Consider the following 21,671-nt stretch of genomic DNA (forward strand, 5'->3'; position numbering starts at 1 on the left):
GCTCATGTGACTCCCCCAGGTTCCAGCGTAAAAGTAACAACAAGGGCACAGGAAATACCGTGGCTGCAGCAGAAAACCCTGGGGCCTGGCCTTGCACATTGTATTTTCTGGCCCAGAGAAGAGGCATTGTAGAAACTAAACAAATAAACAGCAGTCTTGGCCTTGAACTCAAAAGACTCTTGGCATTCTTGTGCTTCTCCCCCCCCAGCCGGTGCCTTCCCTGTGGCTCAGGCCAGAATCCAAGTGAGTTCTTTGATTCCTCTCTTTCCCTCATCCCTACACCCACCTTGGCAAATCCTGTCCCTTCTGCGTCCTCAGCGGGGCTCCAGGGAGCCCTCACCCTCTCCTCGCCCAGGCTACTTTGTCTCCCGAGCAACCCAGAGCCTCCGCCCCCCTGCCCCCCTTCGGATGCCCACCCCAGGCCCGCCCTGTCCCCACCGCAGCTAGGGGTGGCTTTTCACCATGGAGTGGGCTCCATCACCTTTCCCTCACCCCATTCTAAGAACCCATAAAAGCTTCCTCTTCCTTTACCCTCGCTGCCAAAGTCCAAGGGGGCAGGCACCAGCCACAGTGTTGGTCACCGGTGAGCCACTCCAGTCCAGTATACAGAGAAGTGCTCAAGGAACACTGGTTGGACAACCGTGAGTGACTGAGCACGAGAAAGAAGGAAGAATGAACGAAGGGTGTCACACAGCCAGGCACCCTTCTCTGACTCTCCAAGATACGGCGCCCTAGTGGGGCAGGGAGAGGTCCCAGGTGGAAACCCGCATATGTGGCCTCAAGCTGGCTCAGAGCCCCAGGAATTCCCCAGGGAACCTCGAGTGCTCAGCTCTCCGGAGAACATCACCCAGCACACCAGCCCCCGCCCCCCCCGCCCTCCCCGGGCTGTCTGTCTTTGTCCACAGATCAGCAAAGGCTCGCTGAGCTCCTGCTATGTAACAGGCATCGTCCAAGGCACTCAGGATACAGCAGTGAACCACACAGTCCCAGCTGTCACGGAGCCTACATTCCAGTGGTGGGAGTGAGGCCTCAGACAAGCAAGCGACCAATAGAGGGACCCGTAACCGCAGAGTGGGATGGCGGGAAGCAGGGCGCTAGGACGGAGAATCACATCCCCCAGTGGGGTGGGCGGGGATTGGGCCACTCGCTTCCTCTGCTTCAGCCTTCTCATCTGTGAAATGGGCTGAGACAGTCCCTCACCATAGGCCGCCGTTATCCCAGAAGTCAGGCCCTGCCCTTGTCTGCTCAAAGCCTGCAGTGGCGCCTTGCCTCACTCTGAACAAGAGCCTTGTCACCACCATGACCCCCGTGGCCTGCACGATGGCCTGTTCCCAGCTCCCCGAGCTCGTCCCCTCCCAGGCTACCCTGAACCCTCCACTCCCTCTGGCCGTCCTGCTGCCCCTCAGTCAGGCCAAACTCCACTCGCTTCCCGATCATACCTAGGGCAGCCCCCGTGACCAGACCCGTGAACGGCCCGGTCAGTGTCCCCACCACCCACACATACTCAGGACAAGGGGCAGCTGAGTGCAGCAGCAGGTTCCTCCCAGATGACTTTTCTAGTGCTGCCAGCGATCACACAGGGATACCTTGTTAATAGCTTAGTTCCTCGTGCCTAAGCAGGGCTGTCCCGTGGAATTGTTGGGGCTCACGCACGCTCCACAGATTTTGTGTTTTATGTTGTACATAAAGCCGTAAGTAGGGATCAGTTTTTCTCTAGATGCACCACAAAACTTCCTATAAAGATCTGTGTCATTTCCTTTCTTTTCTTCCTTGGTTTTCTGCACCCCCCCCCCCCCCCATCACTCATCCAGCACCTACTGTATGCAAACCTCAGGCCGGGGACAGCACAGAGAATCACAGGTGTTATCAATTGATGCCAATATAGAGCAGAATAAAAGGAAGGCTTAGACCCAGGACATGCAGGTAGAACTGATTCATTCCAGCAGCTGAGATCAGAGAAGGTTTCATGGAGGAGGCGGCATTGAGCTGAGCCTCCCGAGAGGAGCAAAGTTCCCAGGTCAGGGCTGGGAGGCCGCTGACAGAAGAGCTGGGGCAAAGGCCAGGGCTAGGCCTCCGCTGGCCTGTCGTGGGGAAGCCAGGTCACGAGGGACAGCAGGGCAGAGGGTGTGGTGAGCTTGGGGAAAACAGCAACGGTGCCAGAAAACAACTTGATAGCTCTTCTTGACATGGGACAGAGGCTGCTGGGGAAATGATGCCTATTGTTTCTGATTCCTTCTCAGGGGGCGGAGGAGAGGAGGTGGCTGATTGTGGAAGTGGCCTTGAGAGCTCCTTAAGAGGTCAAGAGGAAGGAGGAATAGGAAATGGCCCCCTTGAAGAAAGAAAAGATAAGCAAGGATCAAAGTAAACAAGATGGGATTTTGTAAGAGGGAAGAAGCTGCAAGAAAATCCCTCAGACTCAGGATACCAGGGCAACGGGTTGCTAATAATGCACCATCCCCTTCAACCATACCCAGACCCAGAGAGGTAAAGTGACTGGTTCAAGGGTTTCCTAACTCCTTGCACAGTGCTCAGATGACTTCCCGGGGCTGGAAGCCAGTGGAAGGAAACACCTAGACCCCTTCTCCCTCTAGAGTTCTGTGTTAGCAGCGGATGCTTCCCAGTCCCCAGCCGGGCAGGACGTTCCCTGCCAAGTGCCCATAAGGACCTCACAGCCCAGGGCCTCAGCAGGGCTCAGGCAGGGGCTACCGGCCCACACTCCCGGCCTTGGAGGTCAAGGCAAGTCTCTGCCCAGCAGGTCTTCACCTCCAAGGCCCAGAACATCCTCACTGCCTGGTTCCAGCCCCAGCTAACCAGACTGGGACAGGCCATGCTCACGGCTGAAAGCATCTCCTCTGTAAAGGCCTCCCTTTGCCAAAGTCAGTGTTCATGACTCAGGGAGGGGCTGCTGTCCCCTCCCCGCCACCCCCTGGATGCCCTTCTGCAGCCACGCCGTCATGCTCTTTTCTCTCCCCTTTGGGCTTTTGCATATGTTACTCCCATTGCCCGAAACCCTCTTTCCTCCCCACCCCTTCTCCCCCCTCTGCCTGGACAGCTCGTGCTCGACTCCCAGGTCCCAGCTTTGACATCCCTGCCTTTTGGGGAGCCTTCCCAAGAGAGGGTCTGGGGCCATTTCTGATCTCCTCAGGAAGGCACTCTTCACGCTGGACTATAATTGAAACCAAATAATCAAATAAAAGTTCCCTCAAGGCCAGACCTTACTTTTTTTTTTTTTTTTTAATTTCCAGAAATAATAACAATCACAGTGACACTGAGAGCTCTTTCTATGGGTTTCCCTGTTGTGATAATTAATATCCTCCCGGTAACTGCAAAGTGGGTACAGTTATCACCCCCTTTCGCCAGATGGGCCAACTGTGATTCAGAGAGGTTGAGCCCCTTGCCCGAGGTCACACAGGGAGTGAGTTGTAGAGTCAGATTGCAGAGCCCGCTTGGTCCACGCCCAGATGTGCTACCCAGATCGGCCTGCCTTCGAGGAAGGACTCTGCCCCCGCTCCTGGGAAGGTCTGCAGTCAGCTTCTCAGCTAAGAGCGCTTTTAAGATTGCCTCAGCTCTGGAGAGCCACCTTGCCCAGAGGGTAGCCCACATCCGGGGACTGCCCAGCATGGGGCGTTAAGGCCTGGCCATCGTGGAGCAAGTCAGGTCAACCCTGTAAGGCCATTCTAGCTTCAGCGTTCCTATGGGTGGGCTGAGGCCCGTGTTGGGCCTCAGCTCCTTCTGCCCAGTCCTGCCTCCTTCTCTTGGGGGTTGGTCCCACGGCACCTCTGTCACGAGCAAGCTATGAAGGCACGCACACAGATTGGGTCTTTCCACAGCGTCCACCGTATTCAGTCATAAAGCAAGGTGGACGTGATCAGAAGCAGGTTCAGGATTCCAGACTCAATGACATTTCGCCACGTGACTAACTCGCCTTCTTACACGGTGCACAGAGGAGAACATAAGAATCACACAACAAACAAGGTAACCCAGAGAGTGGGAAGTTAAGGAACCAGACGTGAAGTCAGCTCGTGGGTTCGCAGTTGAGATAAGGCCTCAGTCCGGTCCAGGTCAGCTCTCGGCACCCGTGCTTGCTATGTTCAAGCAGGGAAGGATCTCAGTTCTGTTCAGAGCCTTCGGCGGCAGGTGCCTTTCCGAAATAGTCAGAGAGGGTCATGTCTGAGGAGGCTGACAGTTTGCTGCAAAAATCCTCCCTATTTAGGGATGCCTGGGGGTCTCAGCCGGTTGAGCGTCTGACCCCAGCTCAGGTCAGGATCTTACCGCTCGTGGGTTCGAGCCTCAAGTCAGGCTCTGTGCTGACAGCTCAGAGCCTGGAGCCTGCTTCCCTCCCTCTCTGCCCTTCCCCCACTTGCGCTCTGTCTCTCCCTCTCTCAAAAACACATAAACATTAAAAAAAAAATTTTTTTTTAATCCTTCCTTTTTGGAGGGATTTGATCAGTCTCTGCCCCTGCGGACCTCCTCTGCTTCTGCTTGTTACGAGTTCTGGGGTGTCGTCAGCTGGTGCTGGTCTTGCTGAGATCTCGTAGCTGGGTACCTTTTACAGTTTGGATCAGTGCTTGACTTGAGTTGTAGCAGGATTCTCACCCAGAGAGTCGTGACACCGAGACTTCTCTTTCCGGGAAGCAGCTTTATTGGTGCCAACACGGGCTCAGAGGGTTTGTATCCGAAAAACCGGGCCCTGAACACCACGTGGTGTAACCTTTTCCGCTCTTTCTACTTTCCCTGTCTCCTATATATGGGTAACGTATGAGACGTACAGTCTGATCGGGTGGTCTCCTGTTACAGGGTCGTGAGGGATGTCACCTATGCACATAGCCAGGTTGTCTTCCTTTACCTTGAGGTCTTTGCTCACCACATTCTTTAGGGAGGGGACTTTACCACATTCCCTCCCTTTGATGCTCGGACCCCACCCCCCACCCCACCCCCCACCCCACCCCCGTTTTGAGTCAAAGAGCATCATCTTGATTTAGAGGTTGATATTTTCGTAACATCATCACATGCACGGCTGTTTTTCTTTCAACCTTTGCCTCAGTGAGGCTGGAGGCAGACTATATAGCCAGGGGAGCTAGGCAAGGTAGGATTAAGCAAGCTCTCCAAATCAAAAGGATAATTCCCAGGAGGGATTTGAATCCCCCGAGGGTTGAAAACCATCCTCCGAATAACTCCCCGGGGTCCCAACCTTTCCAAGTCTGGACTGGGACTCGAGAAGCCTTTCTCATTCCATCTGTGGTCTCCTCTCTGACTTTTCCATCAGCAACTATCCGCAGGCAGCAGTTGCTTAGGTTAAACTTTCCGCAAACTCCTCCCTCAGAAGCAAGCGGGAAATCGAAGGCCAAGCGATTTTGATAGAAGGCATTGTGCATTTTGGTTTTCTGCTTGGCTAGTAAGTTAAGAGCTCTGGCAGTTTCATTGGTTATAATTTCTACAGCTACTTGCCGTCTGATTATGCAGTTTGGCGCGTAAATGGGAGTGCGGTAGCCCCAGGACCCGTCCTCTGCCCAGGCGGCAGGGCCAAATATTGAATTACATACTCGGGAGGCCATTCGTCATCTTCCCAACTGCCAGTTTGTAGGACATGTCATTTCCTTTGAGTCTCCCTGTCTCCCTACACTTGGACTCCCAAATGTCCCCCTCTGGCAAGTGGGATCAGGAAGAAAGATGGACAAATAGTTCTCAGCACACATGACCTTGACCACCCTGAGGGAAGTACTGTACAGGCTGTGCTTCCACATACGCAGTCTAGTCCCCCTGGGGCCCGCCATTCGATGGCTCCATTGACATTGTCCCAGGCTTCTTGGAGATGAGAAGTTACACAAGGGGTGGGGATGTGGCTCAAGGTGATGTGGGGTCCCCCCACCATTGGGTTTCCTGGGAAGTTGAGTTATAAAATCTTTGGCCTAGGCATCTTCAGCTTCCAACAGAAGCAGTGAACTTCCTTCCCCACCGGGCAAGACAGGTTTTTTTTTTTTCCCCCAATAATTGAGGCTTTGAGGAGTCAAACCCCGGTAGTAGGACTGGGGTATTCTGTCCCATTATAAGACTCACGGGGATCTAATTCTCTAGCCTCCCATGGCCATTGATCCCCCATGCTGATACCAACGAAGCATCCTATCCCCAAAAGGCCGGTGAGTGCTGACAGAAACTTCTCACCATATTCCCAGCCGGTGGAGGCGGCCTCTGCCGAGTCTATGGTGAACAGTAGAGCAAGCGTCACAATAAGAAACAAGGGTGACAGTGCATCACAGTAAGGGAACAGATATAGCAAATAAGAACAGTCTGTCTGTTCCACCGGACCACGATTCCTCAAGCTTCTGCCGGGCATAGGTAAGTCAGCTTCCGGAGCGACTAAAGCAGGGCTGCGGCGTCCAGAGCCTCTGGGGTCGCAGACTGCTTCTCAGTATGGTGAGCTTGCACGGTGTTGCGGGATCAGGAACACACTCCCGGTTTCGAGATGCCGGCTTCACTCTGCTGTGGTGAATCCAGGGACCCGCCTCGGCTACCTCTACGGCCGTGGGGGTAGACGGTGAACAGGCCCCTCCAGAGGGGTCTTAGGGGTTGGACGTTCCACTCCTTCGGCCATACAGCGTCTCCTGGTTTAAAGGGTGAGCATCTGTGGTCAGACTCACAGGTCATCACTCCCTAACCCAGGTGTAAGGTGGTTAGGGGAGAGCCAAGAGCCCGCATCTATCGCCTTAGGGTTAGATTGCCTGTCTTATTTAGATCCCCCCTGCTTATGCCCTGGATAATGGGGGGAGGGTGCCCATAAAGGATTTTATATGGGAGAACCCCATCTGCTTCTTCAGCCTCCCACCTGCAGCTACAGTCTGCCTCCCTGAAAGTCCCTTCTCTCTCCCCGCCTGATGTTAACCCTTTCCCTAATCAGAGGGACTCTGTTATGCTCTCCGCACCCTCCTAACAACGACCCGCACGCCACCCTCCAACTGGAGCAGTGTGAGCCCAGGACACATAGCTACAACCGCCCCCTCCCGCTGCCTCCCCATGGAGCAGCCCGGCCATCTAGCATGTGCCAGCATATGGCAGGTGCACAAAGCTTATTTGCTGAATAAGTGAGTGACCACATTTGGGTGTAGAGCCACCTCGGGTGATTACTGAAAGTGCGGATTTGCTGTCCTGGTCCTCATAACTGTTATTACTGAGTTGGTAGGTCCCCTGCGTGTTTGCCATGAGGCATGACGGTGTCCCCCCGGCCACCCTCCTGAGAGCCGTGAGCTTTCCCAGGGGTCTTCAAGCTGCCGGTTCATCCTTTGAACACTGTGCACAGAGGAGTTGATGGGACTTCCTCTGCAACCCCAGGTTGCAAATAAGACCAGGCTGGATATTGGGAAACGAGGCCACGGGGCAAACTTAACAGAGTTCAGGGTGAAAGTGCAAAGTCCTCCTCGTCTGGAATGGCAGGAAAAAGAAAGCTACAAACAGACCTTTTCCTGCCACCTCAGAGCCACCTGCCTCAGATAAGCTGCTCTGGAGCCCCTGCTCCCACCCCAGCTCTTGGGCAGCTCCAACTGGGTTTGTTTGAAGTAAAGGGAAGGCAGGGGCTCTGCTCCCATCAGGAACCTGGAAGCCATTCCCAGTGGATAAAGGATGAGTTTAGAGGGAAGAGAGGAAAACGCTAACAGTGGATGAGGAGGCAGCTGTGTCTCCCCGTCTCCCACCAGTTCCCTCCTCACCCCCACCCCCCCATAGCCGGTTGGAGTACAAGAGCACCTGGCTGGGAAAGGGGGGCAACCAAACAGACCAGGTTGGGCCACTTGCCATTGACAAAATCCAGAGGTGGAGAAGCAAGTAGGGGTGAAATGAGAAAGGAATTTATTTCAGGGAGGCCACCGCTGGGAAAAGAGTGGACTAGGACCTCCAAGGGTATCTCCAAAATGCCAAAAATGGTTCCAGGTTTATATAAGGAAAATGTGAGGCGAAGGTGGGTGGAGACAGGCAGGTAGGCAGTGAAGGTTAAGTCAGTCACGGTCTTGTCCTGGGATGCTTCGCCCACAGGGTCTTTGGCTTGAGTTGAGAGACAAGCTGGGAAGAAGAGCTCAACTAAAACGCTCGAGGTCAAAGTGAAGGCAGCCTTGGGGTGCCTGGGTGGCTCAGTGGTTAGATGTCCTCTGACCCCTGTCCTCTTTCATCCCCACCCCAACTCGCCTAGGTTTTCTTTCCCTCCCGGCACATGTCCATGGGTCACAGACAGCCGGCTGACTTTCAGCTAGGGGCACCTGGGGAAGGAGCACACTCAACATCCTGCACACTCAGTTCTTAACACACTGCATATTTGATCTTCCAAATATGCCTCTGAAGCAGGTATTACTTCCTCTACTTTACAAAAGAAACCAAACCGAACCCTGAAATTCAAAGGCGTTGTGGAACTTGTCCAAGGTTACATGGCTAGAGGATTGGAAGCCGGTTTGTCTGATTCCAGTGTTTTTTCTGTGATGCTGGGCAGCTTCCTGCTAGCCTCAGGGCTTGGGCTTGGGCACCTGGCCCCTGGCCCCTGGGATGAAGCATGGGGGTCTGGCTCCAGGGAAACAGTTACCAGTCAAGGGGAACAGTAACTGTGGCTGCAGAAACCAACCACACCAAGGAAGTGAGGCAAATATGGTAAATGCAACCACACTGACTTGGGGTCACAGATCCCTTCCCCGGCCCAGCCCCGTCCTGCCCTCTGTGTGGGGCGCTGCGATTGGATGAGGTGCCACAAAATGTGGGACATCCCAGTTGGGTAGGGGCAGCTGCAGCCTGTGGTGAAAGAATTCACCCGAAGCAGAACAAAAGACTTCACTGCCCACACCTCATGGGAGCAGCAGGCAGGGCAGCAAAGGAGAGACTGTCGGTCTCCAAGCAGTGGTGGGGAGGCGGGGCTATAGTCACAGGACTGAGTGAGCAAGTATGGGGACCTATGTAATTTTCGCTTTTTTGGCCAGTTAGGGCCTGTGGCCATTCTGGGGCGGGTGTGCTTAGTGAGCCTGTTTGCATGCCGCTCTCTGGTCACCGGGGGCCCTTTGGCCTCGCTCCAGATTCCATCACTCAAGTTTGCATCGCTGAAGCCTGTTGCCTAAAAGCAGCCTCTACACTCTGTGCCCTGCCTTTGGTAAAGCAGCATCTAAGCAATCTCAGCATCTCAAACATTCGTGGTATGACGGGCTGGTGAATACCTCAAGTCTCGTGTTGCAGTTTCTAACTAAGGCCTTCTTGGATCACGTTATTGGGACCAGGAATGCGAGCTGGATGTGATTGCGGTGGAAGTTCCCTCTTCCTCGCGGTCACTCGCGGTGAAGGAGTCCGAGTGAACCGCGAGTGAGGGGCAGCTCCAAGTGGCTGAAAGAGCACAGCGTGGGACCCGGTTTCACGGCCTCCTGGCCCCAGAATCAAATATAAGGATGGGGTCAACCCGGCCGGCACAGCGCCTCATCGCTGGTCGACCGCCTCCTGGTCCTCCTCTCCGATGCCGCCGTGGGGCTGCAGAGCTGAGACCCGTGGAGCAGGCAGCGTGCTGGGGAGCACGTGAAATCTGTGGGAGCACGAGGAATCCCGCGGAGCACGTGGAATCCTGGGGGAGGCGCGGACTTCAGTGGAGCACGTGCAATCCCCGGGAGCAGGTGCAACCCCAGGGAGCCCGCAGAATCTGGGGGAGCACATGGAATCCCGGGGAGCACATGGAATCCCGGGGAGCACGTGGAATCCCGGGGAGCACGTGGAATCCCGGGCTTGTGGGACCAGGGGCATGGCTCCCTGACTTACTGAAATGAAAGCGCCCAAAGTGAAATTCAAACTGGCTTTGGCATGGAAAAATAGCGGCAATGAAGGAAGTTCGTAAATAACTTCCATGCTCTTTTTCTCCTTAATGCTCAAGATCTCAAAATACACAACCCATCATTCACAACGGAGAGTGCCCCTGCTTCCTGGCTCCGAGGGTGGGCATGGTAAGAATACCCAACTCCGGGCTCTTTCAACAACGGAGGAAGATAAACACCGACAGTGTTTTTTCCAGCAGGTGAGTCCCTTGCAAAGCAGCCCAAAAAGGTGTTAGCTCACCCCTTTCTATTTCTGCAGCGATTCTAAACGTCTCTCTCTCTCGTAGGGAGGGAAACAAAACCAGATGACTTCCCTCCATTTTGAATGAGGAAAGCAGGTCTGGGCAGAAGGCCTTTGCCCTGGAATTAAAGGAAGGGTTTGTTCTTAGTTCCCTCTGCACTTTCGCTCTCATTTCTGTGTAAACTTTGAACCAGCCGCACTTGTTTACAGCCTTGTCTACGGGTTATGCAAGCAAATCACCTGAGAAACGCCTGTAGAAAAACCAAAAAAAACCCCAAAAACCAGCAGAGCCAGCCCTGGGGGTGTTGAGTTCTGACCCTAATTCGTGTCCTACATGGAGCTGCAGACTGGAAGGTGCTGGGCACCCCCTCCGGGGAGATCCTGCCTAGTGCGTCCAGCAACCAAATCTCTGTTCTGCCCTTTCTTCCTCCTCCAGGCCCTGCCCTTTGTGGCTCTCGCACCTAGGGGGCTCTGGCCCTGAGCCTTCCAGAAAATCTGAGGATACCTCCTTTCCCCTTGGCTATGAAGGTCACGGGGGGTGGTTTGGTTCAAAAACCTCGCCTCCTAAAAAGGAAAAAAAAAAAAATCCCACATATTATGATTTTTTCCCACGTTTCCCCATGAACGGTTGAGGGAGTTTGAGATTGTTTTTCTCAGGCTTTTGGCCAAACCACAGAATCTCTCAAAGACATCCTTTCCAAGATGCGGAGGGCATTTGACCCCTTTAATTCTGAACATCATTTGTATTTTAAAATTAATTTACAGGAAGATCTATACAGTTTTCAAAACATTTTTTGGGGGGGGGATGGCATCACAAAGTTAAATTCAGTTGGTCAGTCCTGCAGAGTCAGGAGCGGGGGGTTGGGGGCGGGAAGACATCATAGGTACAAACTCCAAAACAGCAGCTGCCTGAGTCTAAAACTCCTGTGAGGCTCTCCCAGCCCCACGGCCATCTTCTGCTGAGGGCACCGCCATGCCCAGGAGGACCCGGGGAAGGCACAGGAGGCCTGAGCTCCAGTTTTGCTTCTGGGTGCTTCTTGCTGACACATGTCACTTGGAGGCTGTCTGACAAAGAGCATGTGCTGGGCAGAGGCACAGCAGGGTGATGCGGAAGGGGCTGAAGACATCAAGGTCCCCCAATTCCAGCTTTGCTCTATGCCCAACAGCAGGTTGCCACACATGACCTCCGAACCGCCTGATGATCCCAGAACCACTCCGGTTCTCTTTACCTTCCTGTAATGGCGGTGATTTATAATAAATCTATAGTTGGTCTTAGTCCTTGTTCTGGACACAAGCTCCTAAAACCCTTCTGGAATTTTTTTTTTTAAGTTTATTTATTCATTTTGACAGAGAGAGGAAGCGAGAGAATGAATCCCCAGCAGGCTCTGCACAGTCAGCGCGGAGCCAGACGCGGGGCTTGAACCCACGAAACGTGAGATCATGACCTGAGCCAAAAGCAAGGGTCAGCCGCTCTACCGACAGAGCCACCCAGGTGCCCCGCCTTCTGGAATCTGGAGAGCAGGCAAGGTGTCTTTTGTTACGCTAATGAGGAAGCCCCCAGGTAACCTGAGGTTTTGGGCAGGTTGCCCGAAGAAGATTACATGGTTGGAACTTTCCACTTCCCTCCAGACTCCCGGGAGAGGAAAGGGGATGCAGATTGAATTGTTACTAATTGCTAATGATTTAATCAATTATCCTACGTAAAGAAGCCTCCGTGAAAACAGGGTTCGGAGATCTTGCAGGTTGGGAGCACACGGAGATCTGCGGAGAGAGGCGTTTGGAGAGGCATGGGAGCTCTGTGCCCGTACCTTGCCCTACGCATCGCTTCCGTCCAGCTGCTCCTGAGTGTATCTTTTATCTTTTTTTAATGTTTATTTTTGAGAGAGAGAGAGAGAGAGAGCGAGCATGAGCAGGGCAGGGGCACAGAGAGAGGGAGACACAGAATCTGAAGCAGGCTCCGGGCTCTGAGCTATCAGCACAGAGGGCTCGAACCCACGAACCATGAGATCATGACCCGAGCCGGAAGTTGGATGCTTAATTGACGAGCCACCCAGGCGCCCCGAGTTCTATCCTTTTATAATATAGAGGTAATCTAGTGAGTAAAATGTCTCTCAGAAAATACAGGTCCTATATTTTCTTCTCAAACTCCTCAGCCCTTTACCCTGGGAGGGGGGTGCTTGCAGTCCTGGGGGCACTGGTTGGCTGCAGCCTCCTCTGCCTGGCAAAGTAAGAAACCACCTTCCTTTTTTATACCCAGCCTCTATCTTCAAGTTACATGTTTTGGCTCTGGAGCACAAAGGCTGGTTTTGAACAATGGAAGGTTCTGGAAATGTTCACTTATAACAAACACGTGAGCTGGCAACCTTTCCTGCTGGGTTTCTAGACAACCCCCTGCCTCCACCCCTCCCCCCTCCCCTTAACACCCAAGCAGAGTTCTGGCGAATAGGGACCCTCTCCCTCCCCTTGGGCCTTGGAGGGGCACTAGGCTCCTTGTGCTGCCTGACTGGCCCTCACCTGCTGCACGAGTTAGCCTTGGCGGGAGGCTGAGGGAGTCTCTCCGAGGCAAGGCCAGAAAGTGAGGGGTGAGAAGAACTCGTTACACACAGAAACATTACACAAATTGAGGGTTTTATTTACATAACGGCAAGAAAAGGATACAAAAGAAGCCTCTTTCAAGCGTGTAAAAGCAAAGCTCTAAAACTCAATTCCCAGTAGGGCGTGGACCCTGATGTTAAAAAAACAAAACTGAGGACAGAGAACAGGTGATAGGGGGATCTGCCACACGGGTGCCCGGTGGCCGGGGAGGTGAACACTCGCCTGGGAGGCTGAGCGGCTTGGAGAAGTTCATCTTCTGTACACAAGAATCTGGCTCCCAGGACAATCCCTGCGAAGTTTCGCCTTAAGAAATTTCTGGGTTAATTCTTAACCAGACTGTATGAGTTTCAGGGTCAAATGTGTCTGGTCTGACAGTGTCTCCAGTTTGGGAGTGGGGTAGGGAAGGTCTTCCCTGGACAGGCCCTGGCAGCTCTGGTCCCTTTCTGGGTCACACTTCCATCCCCCCAGGCGACTCAGTGAGCTTCTCAGCCCCCCCACCCCCGCCCCCTGAGGAGGGGCATCCTTCAAGTTCACGGCGGGCTGCTTCCTCCCGTCCCCCTTCTGTCACTGGTGGGCCGGACAGGCCTGCCTGGCTCTCCCACTAAACCACGTGTCTCCCCCCGGTCCCAGCGTGACCAGGCAAGCTATATTTATCTTACATGTGTGAAAATGTGCCATTATCAACTTTCCTCATTTGAGTTAAAACAAGACTGTCTGTTTTCTCTTTTCCTCACAAATACTAATGGTCCGGGAACCGGATCCAAGTTCATCTGCAACGTGGGTTTCCAGAACGTGAGGCTGAGTCCAGCTACAACTTCCTCCTCCACCCATTCCTTTTTCTGTCCCCGTCTGTCTGCCCACCTTCTTCACTTCCGGGGGCCACCTCGTCGGCTTGACCGGCGAGGCGTGAACCCGGAGACCTCCTTTGCGGAGTCTGGGAAACTTGTCGGGGCCACAGGCAGGTGTTAATACCCATTCTACAGACTGATCAGCAGCCATCACTTCGGACCTCTGGATATTCTGGAAACAGGTGGAACAGTGGCCCCTCACGAGGGGTATGGGAAGAGGAGCCTCCTCTCCTTTCACCTCCCCGGCCAACGGTCCAATGGCAGTCCGTGGGTTGTCCTGGGGACAAACCTGGCAGCAAACGACAAGGATGCTACACGGGCAGCCGGTGAGAGCTCATGGGCCTCAGAGGGTTTTTCAGCGCCAGCCATGGCACCTCCAGCCGCCCTGCCTCCCTGGTCCCTACGCAGAGCCGGAAGCCCAGCCCACCTAAGATCTCCCAGCACTGGTACACCAGACCCGGCCCCCATCCTGCCACTTCTCCTGTCCACCATCTTTCTTGTCTACCTCCAACACACCTGTCTCCTACTTCCTGGCTCCTCCTCTAAATCGCACACTTCCCCTGCCAGGCCTCGCGTCTCCTTCTCTCCCGAGACAAAGTGCCCTCGGTGGCTTGGCACAGAGGTACGGACAGCCGTGGGGAGTAGGCGACGGTGCCCAGCAGTGGAGTCAGGACGCCCACCGTCAGCCGGCCACAGGCGTGCGGCTCCAAACACGCAGCCACACTGGGCTGGCCTGGGCACAACGCGGGCACTCCCTCCAGCGACCTGTGCAACCCAGCCTGTATGTGCACTTGGACTCCCTCCTTGCCTCATCACCAGCGGCTGCGTGCTGGTGTCACAGGAGGGTGGGAATCACAAGCTTTATCTACTTTAAACAGTCACCCGTCTCATCAACAGTCTCAAAAGCATCACGTCTCATCAACAGTCTTAGAAGCATCACGACCTTCACGGAGATTTTCCTTCCTTGCTTCTTGGTGACAAAGGGGTGGAGGAAGGAGATGGGGCACAGCCAGCCAGACAGCGCCTCTGCTGCCCTGGGAACCGAGGGCAAACCATAACCTCAAACCGAACACGGGCCTCACTCTGCGGGATCGTCCGTCGGAGCCACGCGTGTCCTAGAGTCATGAGAAGCTCAGCAGATGGGCAGGGATGTTCCATTCACAGCATTCATCCAATTCAACAAAGAAAGCCATTGTCTTCCCCCAGGGGTTTTGCGGGTTCGGGTCTGCAATGGTCCCGGATTCACAGGCTCCCGGAGCAGGAGAGCGTCCATCCTTTCTCCAGCGCGCGCGTCCCCATGGCGCCCACTAGCGGACGAACGAGACCACGCTGGTGGCTACCCCGAATGGGGCGGAGTAGGCCGCGGCGAAGCCCTGCAGGCCGATGACAACGTAGCGGCACCCTTTGGTGATGACCTTCCCAACATTCTATTTTTAAGAAGAGAAGAGAAAAGCAAAGGGGTTGGGTTAGGCACCTCGTAATCCCTCATACACAACGGTGACCCGCGCAGAGAATCATGGTGCCTCTTTCCCTCAGGGCAGATTAGCAAGTGAGGCGTCTCCACATCCACCCCCCACAGAAGAACAGGTAGGGACTCAGAACAGACGTCATCATCCCGCAAAGCAGTTCAAGGCGATGTGTGTTTCCAACTGATTCAGACATCTTGGGAACAGGAGGCAGGCTGCTAGTTCTAAGACCAGACCAGTTTTCTTTCCTCTTTTTTTTCTTTTAAAAAAAAAATTTTTTTTTAACATTTATTTATTTTTGAGACAGAGAGAGACAGAGCATGAACAGGGGAGGGTCAGAGAGAGAGGGAGACACAGAATCTGAAATGGGCTCCAGGCTCTGAGCTGTCAGCACAGAGCCCGACGCGGGGCTCGAACTCCCAGACCGTGAGATCATGACCTGAGCCGAAGTCGGAGTTTAACCTGACTGAGCCACCCAGGCGCCCCTCCTCTTTTTTTTCAAAGTAGGCTCCACACCCAATGTGGGGCTTGAACTCTGAGATCAAGAGTCACATGCTCTACTCACTGAGCCAGCCAGGCACCCCTGGTTTTGTTCTATTTTTTATTTATCTTTGTTTCATTTCTCCCCTGTGGTGATTTGTTTTGAGAGAGGGAGCGCACCCACACTATCAATGCAGAGCCCCACGTGGGGCTCGATCTCCCGAAGTGTGAGACCATGACCTGTGGCCAAAATCGGGAGGTGGATGCCCCACTGACTGAGCCACCCAGGTGCCCTTTGTTTTGTTTTTTAAACCAAAGTCCACTCTTCTTCTCTGTTCCAGCCAAGTTACCGCATCATCTGAAGGCTGCGTCAACTCTTCCTTCACCCGCCTAATCTGAAAGCCCACTCGGTCCTCCCTCCCTCCAGGGCACAACCCACACCTTTGTGTCTAAAGACTCCTGCTGTTCTCTGATTGCTGCATCCCTCAGTGCAATTATAAACTCCTTGAGGTGCGTCAGTCCATTAAGCATCTGGACTCTGGCTCAGGTCATGATCTTGAGGTTCAGGTCATGATCTCGCGGTCGGTGGGTTTGAGCCCCGGGTCGGGCTCTGTGCTGACAGCTCGGAGCCCGGAGCTGGCTTCCGATTCTGTGTCTCCCTCTCTCTCTCTGCCCCTCCCCCACTTGCACTTATGGGCACGTGCTCACTCTCGCTCTCTCTCAAAAATAGTAAATAAACATTAAAAAAAACCCAACAACTCCTTGCGGGTAGGATGACACCAGGCTTTCTTGCTACCCACTCTTTTTCTGCAAGGCATGGTGCTAGACAGGGGCCATCAAGGGATTCGAATGGAATCGCAACAGGAAAAATGGAGCCGGCTACCACCCACTAATCCTGATGTGCTGTTACCCGCCCGCCCCCATCCCCGTACCTCTCCCAGCTTCCCTCATCATTCTGGATGATGTCAACATCCATGGAGGTGACCTAGACCCCACCACACGCCTTGTCTTCTGGCCCCCTGACTTTTCCAACTCCAGTAAGCACCTAAAACTCCTGGTTTCACTTAAAATCCCTGATCTCAATCCCAAACCTCACTTCCAACACCGCCCAGCAAACCTACTCTGCCGATCTGGTAGGCTGACTCTCCCTTCTCTCCCCGATGAAGGGACTTTCTTGTGCTCATTACCGTATCCCCAGCACCCGGAAAGGGCCTGGGTCTTTCTTTCGGAAACTCTTAGGCTAAATGAGGAGCCCTGGGAGATATTTGGGTAACATCCATGGCTTCTCTAGACACGGATTCCTGGCATACTGCCCTGCGGACTTCTCACTGAGACATCAGGGTGCATGCGTGGGGCGGGGGGGTGACGTGATGTTGCTAAGAGAGCCATCTCTGTTATTGAGTAGTAAGATTCGGTGGGAGAATTTTACTTGCCTCCTTGAGATAACAATAACAAAGGCAACTGTTCTCTGGGAGCAAGTGTAACAGTCCTCCGTAAGCAATGCCACCAGAATCACGGATGGCCTGCATTAAACTTGACATTTTTGGTATCTGCGCATCCATTTTCCTCAGCCTGCTACTTTCAAAAATTGCCGGGCACATCATTTTTCTAATTTAGAAAAAAGTCACCAAGGGGCACCTGGGTGGCTCAGTCAGTTGAGCGTCCGACTTCGGCTCAGGTCATGATCTCATGGTTCATGAATTCAAGCCCCGTGTCGGGCTCTGTGCTAACAGCTCAGAGCCTGGAGCCTGCTTCGGATTCTGTGTCTCCCTCTCCCTCTGCCCCTCTCCTGCTCGCACTCTGTTTCCTTCTGTCTCAAAAATAAACATTAAAAATTTTTTAGAAAAAAGCTACTAAAATAGCTCATTAGCTGGAACACTGTCAGAGCAGATTGGAGGAAAGTGATACAGAGAAATGTAAAATACCTATTAACGACCAGTTGATTTAACACCAGTCATGTGAGGGACGTTTTGAACTCTTTGACCTGAGTCAAGTTTTCAACCCAAATAATCTCTGCAGAGGAGCGTTGAGACATGGGGGAGCACAGGGGAGCGTGGCAGGCTGAATAACGCCCCCCAATTCCAAGAATCTGTGCCTATGTGGCCCTTATGTGGCAAAAGGGACTTTGCAGATGTGATTAAAAATTTTTTTTTAATGTTTATTTATTTTTGAGAGAGAGAGAGAGAGAGAGAGAGAGCATGAGCAGAGAGAGGGAAACACAGAATCTGAACCAGGCTCCAGGCTCTAAGCTGTCAGCACAGAACCCAACGCGGGGCTTGAACCCATAAACCGCGAGATCATGACCTGACTGACGTCGGCTGCATAACCAACTGAGCCACCCAGGCGCCCCCCGCAGATGTGATTAAATTAAGGGTCTTGAGATGGGGAGGTGGTCCTGGATTATCCAAGTGGGCCCAATCCTTTTAAGAAACCCCATATATTTAAAAGGATCCGAAGAAAGACAACAGTCCTTACAAGAGGGACACAGGAGGGGTCAGACAGAAAGCAATGTAATGACAGAGGCAGAGGGAGAGGGAGAGATTTGCGGACGATGCAGTGCTGGCTGTGATGGAGGATGTGGAAGGTTTGGAAGCTAGAACGAGCGAAGAGCCTGGTTCTTCCCTGCAGGCCCCACGGGGCCCAGCCTGCAGACTTCAGCGCAGTGAGACTGATTTCAGGCTCCTGGCCTCTAGACCTGCACAATTTGTGCTATGACTTAAACCATGGCGCTGGTGGTAATCTGTTAGAGCTGTCATAGGATGCCAGGCTTTTGGGGCTTCTCTGGTATTCAACTAACCCCCAGGGAAGACAGGGATTCCCTGCGTACTTCTAGTTAAAACAAACAAACAAACAAACAAAACCTAGCTGCCCACAAAGATCATTTTCCCCTGAATATAAAGACCAAGCCTTCAGTTTTGAAATGTGGTCAGGACGCAGGCACAAAGCTGAGGTGGGCAATCAGCTACAGACTTGAGGTTTTTCCTGAGTTACAGCTCATTAAAACCTAACCAGAGGGGCGCCAGGGTGGCTCAGGCGGTTAAGCGTCAGGCTTCGGCTCAGGTCATGATCTCACGGTTCTTGAGTTTGAGCCCCGCGTCGGGCTCTCTGCTGTCAGTGCAGAGCCCGCTTAGGATCCTCGGTCTCCCTCTGTCTCTCTCTCAAAAATAAAGGAACATTAAAAAGCAATAAAAGCTGGAGCATTTGGGTGGCTCAGTCGGTCAAGCAGCCGACTCTTGGTTTTGGCTCAGGTCATGATCTCGCAGTTTGTAAGTTTGAGCCCCGCATCAGGCTCCTGGTGAGGCTGTGAAGCCTGCTTGGGATTCTCTCTCTCCCTCTCTCTCTGCCTCTCCACTGCTCATGATCTCTCTCTCTCTCTCTCCCTCAAAAATAAATAAACATAAAAAGGAGCATAAACATAATCAGGAAAGAAACAGTCACACGGGGTCTCTCCTTCACCCCCTGAAATAACAGCCAACAGTCACAAGAGCCCTTCCACACGCCAGGTGTGCTCGGAGATCTTTGCGTGGACAAACTCATTTACTCCTTGCCACGACCCTAGTCTTATCCCATGTTACAGATGAGGAAACTGAAGCAAAGAGATGGGCATAGCCACCAACAGGTGGTGGGGGCAGGGGCTTGAGCCTGGCAGTCTGGCTCCAATGCCCCTGTCCTTACCTGCTTGCTACCTAGAGCATGAGGACATTTTTCTCCCTCTTGAGCTGAAGGTTATTCCAGGACCGACACTTCCTCTTTCTGACCCTCTCCTAGCTGCCTGATGACCACGCTGTCCACACAGAACCTGATGTGGAGCTTGAATGCACGAACTAGGAGATCATGACTTGAGCTGAAACCAACTACTCAACTGACTGAGCCACCCAAGCACCCCCAATGCAACCTCTCACCTTTTTTTTTTTTTTTTTAAATTTTTTTAAAATAAAACTTCCCCCCGGGTCATGAGCTCACCGTTCTCGAGGTCGAGCCCCGCATCAGGCTCGGAGCCTGGCGTTTACTTCGAATTCTGTGTCTCCCTCTCTCTCTCTGCCCCTCCCCCACTAGTGCTCTGTCTCTCTCAAAAATAAATAAACACTTAAAAAAAAAAAAAAGAAAACGTCCTGAGCTTTCCAACCTCCTGAGGACTCTGTACCATGCGGCTCCATGGCGGTGCCCCAACTATGCCAGGATCTCCCCGGGAGGTGTGGACTTCACTGGGGCAGGACTGCTCTGTATCTATTTTTGCATCTCCAGTGGTTAGCACAATCCCTGCACGTGGCGAGCTCCCAGAAACCACCTCCAAGGGCCACCCTGTGACCCGAGCTGTGCACATTACCACTTCACCAGCTGAGGCAAATGATGGCTTGCTTCCTTGTGCTCCACTGAGACCAGGAAGAGCGAGAGGAGTCCTAGCGCGACTCCGAGCTGGAAAGTCCTGACTTGACAGTTTTTAGTAATAACACGTACCACTGCCTGCTCGTGCACTGTCCCCAAAGCTGCTGACTGCTTTTTACAGGGGATAATAAACCGAAGTTCCTGGGAGTGGAGACTGGATGGTTTTAGATATGATAAGAGGCCACTGGATGACACAGATAATGAGGCAGTAAAAAGCAGATAGCGCCTTCGGCCAGGACACCATGACTTCTGCGACAGTCTTCTGTGTGGCCCGGTCCCGCCCCAGGGAGCGGACTCAGCAGCAGCTGCAAGTGATTCCAGGCAGAGGCACTTGGGCACCTCAGGCTCTGATCTCTGAGGACACTGTCATTTTATCCCATATTCCTATTCTCTCGCTCTCCCCCTCTCCGTCTCACCCCTTCCTCCTCCCCTGCCCCCACCCAAGGCAAAAGGCATGTCTGCAGGCCCCAGAATACACCCACAGCCGGCTGGGAGAAGAGAAAAGGAGATCCAACAAGTGCCTATGTACGTATCTGTTCAGCTCCCAGGCCCTGGAAATAACCGTGGGAATATTTGGGGGTCATAACCCAAACAGCTCTCAGCTGGAGGGACACCCTGGCCAGCACTGTTGGCAGAGAACAGATGAACTGGCCCCCAACTCCCTACTTTGCAGCTGGGTCGCCTTCTACAAGTCCCCTAACCACGCTAATGCCTCAGTATTCCCCATCTGTAAAATAGGGAATTCTGTCCCACCAACTGGACAAGGGAGGTTAAGCCTCACGGGGATCAGAGCCACCGGGAATGTCGGGACCCGCTGGAAATGTTACCAACCCGCCAGCCCCAGAGGAGCGGATGCATCGGTGCTCCCCGAAAGCCCTGGTTTGGCCTCTGTCATTACTTGCGACTTCCTTTTCCCTCACCTCCCGGACGACAGGAGGAACACTTTCTGGTGCTCTGGTAGCGACTATTGGCGAGGGGACGCAGGGGCAGCCCGGGGAGGCTGAGCGCAGCCGGACGGTGGGGACCCGACCCCCACCCTCGCGGCGATCGATCGCTCGGGAAGCCGGGGCCCGGGCCGCCCGCACCCCGACCCCGCGGGCCCTACCTTGCCGTACTTCTTCAGCTTCTGCCGGTACCTCCTCTTGGGCTTCTCTCCCGGCGCCGGCTCCTCCAGCGGCTCGTAGCGCTCGGGGAGGACGGCCAGGTGCACCTTGCGCGCGCCCCGGGCGCCCGGGCGCCCCGCGCTCGCGCAGCTCGCCGCCTCGTCCCCGCGCTCCGGCTGCTCCAGGAGGGCGGCCGCCTCCTCGTCCCCCTCCGTCCGCGCTCGCCCCCGGGGCCCGCGGCGCGGGAGGCCTCTCGCCGCCTTGCTTCGGAGCCTGGCTCCCACCGTCATGCTGCCGCGGGGCCCTCCGGCGAAGGTCAGGGCTTGAAGACGCCGACCTTCGCGCCCCGCCCCCGCCGCCCGCCCCAGCCCGGACGGGGCGGGGAGGTAGGGGTGGGGGACTTGGGTGGCAGCGCCCCCTGGCCGCGGGGCCCGGAATCGCGCGCTCGGCCCCACCCGCCTACCTGGCGGCCAAAGCGGGGTCGGGGGCGGGGAGGGGGGAGACCCCGAAAGCTGGGCGCGCGGTGAACGTACAAAACACGGTCAGCCGCAGCCGCAACGAAATAAGTGAAAACCCAAATAACGAGGCTTCACTTCCACGTTCAAAGTGGCAGAGGTGATAATAATGAAAGTAAAGACTACACCCAGTGCCGCTGAGGGCGTGGTGAGACGGTGGTGATACGACGGTACCGTGTTCATGGGATGCACGCTGGTGACCAGCTTTTGGGAAGGCGA

At 54.2% G+C, this 21,671-nt stretch overlaps 1 protein-coding gene across 1 annotated transcript; it reads right to left on the minus strand.

The window, feature by feature from the left end:
- Positions 1 to 12,670: 12,670 nt before the first annotated feature.
- On the minus strand, positions 12,671 to 21,308 carry CUNH1orf115 (chromosome unknown C1orf115 homolog). The gene is made up of 2 exons (XM_019465668.2): positions 20,940 to 21,308; positions 12,671 to 14,929 (listed from the first exon to the last, which is right to left on the minus strand). The coding sequence occupies exons 1-2, from the start codon at positions 21,225 to 21,227 to the stop codon at positions 14,810 to 14,812; spliced, it is 408 nt and encodes a 135-aa protein (XP_019321213.1). The 5' UTR covers positions 21,228 to 21,308; the 3' UTR covers positions 12,671 to 14,809.
- Positions 21,309 to 21,671: the final 363 nt, after the last annotated feature.

The sequence above is a fragment of the Panthera pardus genome, unplaced genomic scaffold (assembly GCF_024362965.1).
Source record: "Panthera pardus isolate Hobbes unplaced genomic scaffold, ASM2436296v1 HiC_scaffold_21, whole genome shotgun sequence".
Lineage (NCBI taxonomy): Eukaryota > Metazoa > Chordata > Mammalia > Carnivora > Felidae > Panthera > Panthera pardus.